The 4761-nt window shown below is 37.8% G+C and overlaps 1 protein-coding gene across 1 annotated transcript; it reads right to left on the reverse strand.

The window, feature by feature from the left end:
• LOC141438016 (uncharacterized) lies at positions 1 to 3140 on the reverse strand. The gene has a single exon (XM_074101638.1). It carries the CDS (start codon positions 3046 to 3048, stop codon positions 2440 to 2442), a length of 609 nt encoding a protein of 202 aa, XP_073957739.1. The 5' UTR covers positions 3049 to 3140; the 3' UTR covers positions 1 to 2439.
• Positions 3141 to 4761: the final 1621 nt, after the last annotated feature.

Genomic DNA, 4761 nt, shown 5'->3' on the forward strand with positions numbered 1-4761 from the left:
TTGACATACACCGTGTTTTATTATTTTTGTTAACTTTATCAGTTTATTGACAGAAATTACCTTATTACTTTTTTGGCCAATCGAAAAAAGTTATCTTTTAATCTATATTTTAATCCTTACTAATTTTATGGATGCGCTTTAAAAACGCTTCAAGTTCTCCAGCGATCAAAATGAAATTTGTATGGAGATAGTTTTAGACCCGCGAAAGGATGTAGGATAGTTTTTAAACCAGAATAATGCAGTTCACGCGGACGCCCGATAAATGACTGCTTTGTATACGAAATAAAAGGGTGTAGTTATTGTACGACCTGGACAATGCTCGACCGATTTTGTACGACCTGATAATTCAATCACATGTCACTTGGAACACGGGTCGAGCTTTATCACCCTGTACCGATAATGTTCAGGACGCTATTGGACAACCTGATTTTGTACGACCTAATAATCAGAGCACACTTTTGACAGCAAGCAGTCGATTCGCAAGATTGATCATGTTCTTCGTGTACAACGAATATTAATAAATTTAATAGAAAATAACTTAATTTGGTCTTGGCGCTTCGCCGGCCGCTGCCGCGGCACGCTCGCTACGCTCGCTCGGCTCGCGCATTGTGGTCACAATTGGACCTAACACAACCTAACACAAAACTATGGTCATTCGATTCGATTGGATTCCGATTATAACGACTTACAATAACAGGTCGAGCATTAACAGGCCGAGCAAAAATTTGGACACCCTAATAATGCACAACCTAATATTGTACGACTTGATAATTCTAATCCAAAATGAGTTCGTATTATCAGGTCGTACAGTGATGGCTGAGCAGTATAGGGTCGAGCATTACTGGTCCCCAAATAAAATATCTCAGGACACTGGACCGGCTGGACACCGATTCACCTTGCCCCAAAGCTTGTGTTATATGGGTACTTAGCAACCACGGATAAACATTATCAAGTAGATAGATACATATTAAATTATGTCCTTAAATACATATTAAACATCCAACACTTTAGAACAAACAATCCTATTTTTAAATAATTTATTGAATCAGGCGTTACTTTGCGGAGGTCCATATCAATGAACTAAAAGAATTTCCTTGCTCACCCGCGACCTTACGATAGCTAAGCTTATGCAAAATATGCGTGTTCATGCAGTTCCTCCACCTCCACACTGTAAGAACACACACAAATCACACAAACCCATCTATCACCACCACCACACACACCATGCTACCAGTTGTTAACAACGGTGTACGGTTGTCACTCTGAAGATGAGCTCTGGTTGAGTTCGAAACGCGTCAGTGTAGTGTGGTGGTGGTGATAGATGGGTTTGTGTGATTTGTGTGTGTTCTTACAGTGTGGAGGTGGAGGAACTGCATGAACACGCATATTTTGCATAAGCTTAGCTATCGTAAGGTCGCGGGTGAGCAAGGAAATTCTTTTAGTTCATTAATACTATTTTTATCTGCCCCCATAGGGGATCGAACAAGGGTCCAATTTCGTAGTCAGGTTCTCTAACCAGGCGATCCGGTCGATGTCTTCGTATTCAGGTTCTCTAACCACTGGCTATCCGTTCGTACCTAGAAGTCGCGGCAGCGGCAACAGCTAGTATTGAATGTTTCCTGTATTTGAATACGGAACTCTGCACTGATTGTGACCCGACAGACTTTTGTTTTTTTTTTAGAAACTAATCTGCCATTTCTCCCAGACAAGACAAATTCGTTTGGAGGAATATTAAGCCAGGAAATTGATTATCTGAAGACGGGATGAGCGGCAGATTTTGGATTAACCTGAAGTTTTCTCATTTCCTTTATTAAAATAATTTGTCTAATTATCTTATTTAAATTGATTCTATGATAAGCTAAGCTTTGGAATAAATCTGCTTTTAATTAATTTATTGCTACGAGTATTTTGAAATTATGGGACAAAATAATAATGAACAAACTGTCGCGAGATAATTTTTTATTATCTTTTACGTAAGGCTTCGCTTATTCTATTGATGTGGCAGTGGAATTGAAAGTCCGGGATTGTTCTAAATTCTCAAGGAAATTACCAACAATAACATCAGGGTTTTCATTTACGCTGCATAATAATTCCATGGCACTATGTCCCAGGGTCAAAAAGTCGAAAGAGTAAATGTTTCCAAGGAGATCTACATTTTTGTAATAATTATATACTTAGGGTATGGCGAATTCTGGAGTTGTCAAACGTAACGCTACTTCGGGGGCGTATATACTTAGTTAGAACTTCATAAATACTTGTATTCTTCTTTCTTTATTTCTTTCAGGTTTATGTATGTTTATTGCACCGTAAAGCTCTAGGTAAATATAATGAGAAATAAATGTGAACACTTACATTTACGAAATAAAATATTAACATAATAATTAACCTGAATTCTTCACAGTAAATTGAATTGAAAAACAAAATAGGTATACTCGTATATCAATACACTACATTTTCAGTAATATTGGCATTATTGACAGCTGCACCAATGTCTGCGAACCTCACATCAATTTGTGGTGCATCAGTTATGTCTTCATCTGTTTTCGGAACTTCGATGACATTGACATTAATTTCATCGCCACATGTCACAAAAGCTTCGGTTTTAACAGCAACTTTATAAGGCACAGCAACAGTTAATTCTTCATTACCGTAGTACCACGTCGCACCACTTGCATTCACCAATTCGGGTAAAATTTTAACATTGACATATTCTTTATACTCATTTTCTCTTATTGCCTTAACGAAAATCACTCGGTGTTTAATTTTAACTTCAATCGCACTCTCATTAAAATTCGGAAGTGTTATTACCAGCTTATAGATATCTTCTCCATAAACTTCCTTGTGTTTGGTTTCTTGATCGTTGGAGCAAAATGATTTTACTTTGTTATCGGCTTCGATGATGTCGTTAGCTAGGCGTTCAAAGGATCTTTCCTGATGGCGTTTGTAGTAGTTCCGATGATGACGTTGACAGATGCTGGGATGATTAGTACACCAGCGGTGTGGTTCCACAAGATTTATAAGAGCAAGAATCAGCAGTACACGATACATGTTGGATAGTGGCTTTTCTGTATTGATTGGAAGTGGCGGCCGAGACGTGCGGTTGCTGATAACTCTGTTAACCTATTGCAGCAAGTCACTGATAAAACACAAGGACAAGTGGTTATAGTGAGAAGACAATGTACTTTGTTTAAATGACTTTTTAGAGTCTGTTTAAAGATAAGAAGTGTTTTAGTGACCATTTTAAATTAGACCACGAGATTAGTGTTTTGTAAAACTCTTTATTCTACATAAAAATATATGAAACAGAAAACAGGATAATTAATAGGATGTACAAAGGCAAAGTACAGTCCAGTCCAGTTCCAGCTAACCTTTGAACGATTGACAGGATGCTGCAACGTAAATTGTTTACTGACAAGACGTAGCCTTAGGTCTACCTATAGGCTAGTGTCCGAACAAAATATGTAATTAATTAGATAGACATGGGGAAAAGCGTTACCTTTTGATATCAGTGACTGACGATCCCGTTACAAAAAAGTCACAGTGAAAAGTCATCGTGACTTTGTCACGCTTGTTACTAACTCGTGTCACTACATGATATTTGTGACACGTCACGTTCCTGTAATTAACGATTTTTTATCACATTGTTATTTCAACGTGACTATGTCACGCCTGTTAATCATATCACCATATGATATTGTTCGCCACTTCCGAAAACTCCCGACTGAGCCCGATTAGAGCCGAGTTGCAGTCACTCACACCATTCCACAGCATCGTGATTTGAGTAACAGAAACTGCGCTAGGCGCTGGGAATAGTAGGAACGTATGTGATTTTGTAACGTTGTTCTTTTGTGAAAAGTCACAGTGACACCCTTTGACGGCGAGTCACGGTGACTTTGTCACCGTGACGTTATTTATCCCCATTTTATCCCCCATGTCTATAATTAGATTGTCAGTTAGATTTATCCGAAAAACATAAGCATTTTTACTTTTACTTTAAAGTATAAGAAAGGAGTTTTTTTTGAGCATTTTTACTTTTATCAATTAAACAAAAAATATGAAGATACTGCCAGTTAAAGTTCCAGGTGACGTAACGTGACGCACTTCATCTTTGTAATTTTTTGTTTGATTGACAAAAGATAAAAATACTAGTCCAATATTTTGTGCAATCTGACTAACATTTTAACATTGAATAAATGTATTTGATGCCATGCCATCTCTGTTTGTTTTGTTCGAATAGACGGAGACGGCATCACATTTATCCGTCAAATAAAATTAATCAATGGGTGGTGAAACAGCCCCTAAATGTAGTAATATTTTTTAACCGAGGAAACTGCCTGATCGCCCTGATATTACGCCAGATTGGGAGCTGTGAAGGTAAAAAGCAGAGGCCTTTGTCCACCAGTGGAACATTGGATCAGTAAAAAAACATTTATAGTATTTTTCTCAAAAATGTCCGTAAAAGTTGACATTATGCTTTACATATCAGAAAGTGAAGTGCATAGTTTATGGTCAAAAAGATTGCAGGCGCGCTAGCTTGACAATAATGAATTAGCGCGCCTGCAATCAGTCACAACTTTTTAAAAAAAGTTGAAAAGGCCATGGAAATGTAGGCACAAGTCGTATACAGCCAAGTGTAATGGCCGGTATCAGATATTTTGTTGGAACTCCGGACTCTTTTTATTGGGTCTGAAACAGCTTGTGGCGTTTTCGGTGGAAAAATACCCCTGCAGTTTATTAAATGAAAAAAAAGGCGGGAGAGCA

This window comes from Choristoneura fumiferana, chromosome 18 (genome assembly GCF_025370935.1).
Source record: "Choristoneura fumiferana chromosome 18, NRCan_CFum_1, whole genome shotgun sequence".
Lineage (NCBI taxonomy): Eukaryota > Metazoa > Arthropoda > Insecta > Lepidoptera > Tortricidae > Choristoneura > Choristoneura fumiferana.

Coding starts and splice junctions, on each gene's coding strand:
- LOC141438016 (XM_074101638.1), bottom strand. CDS start 3,048: ATGTATCGTGTACTGCTGATTCTTGCTCTTATAAATCTTGTGGAACCA.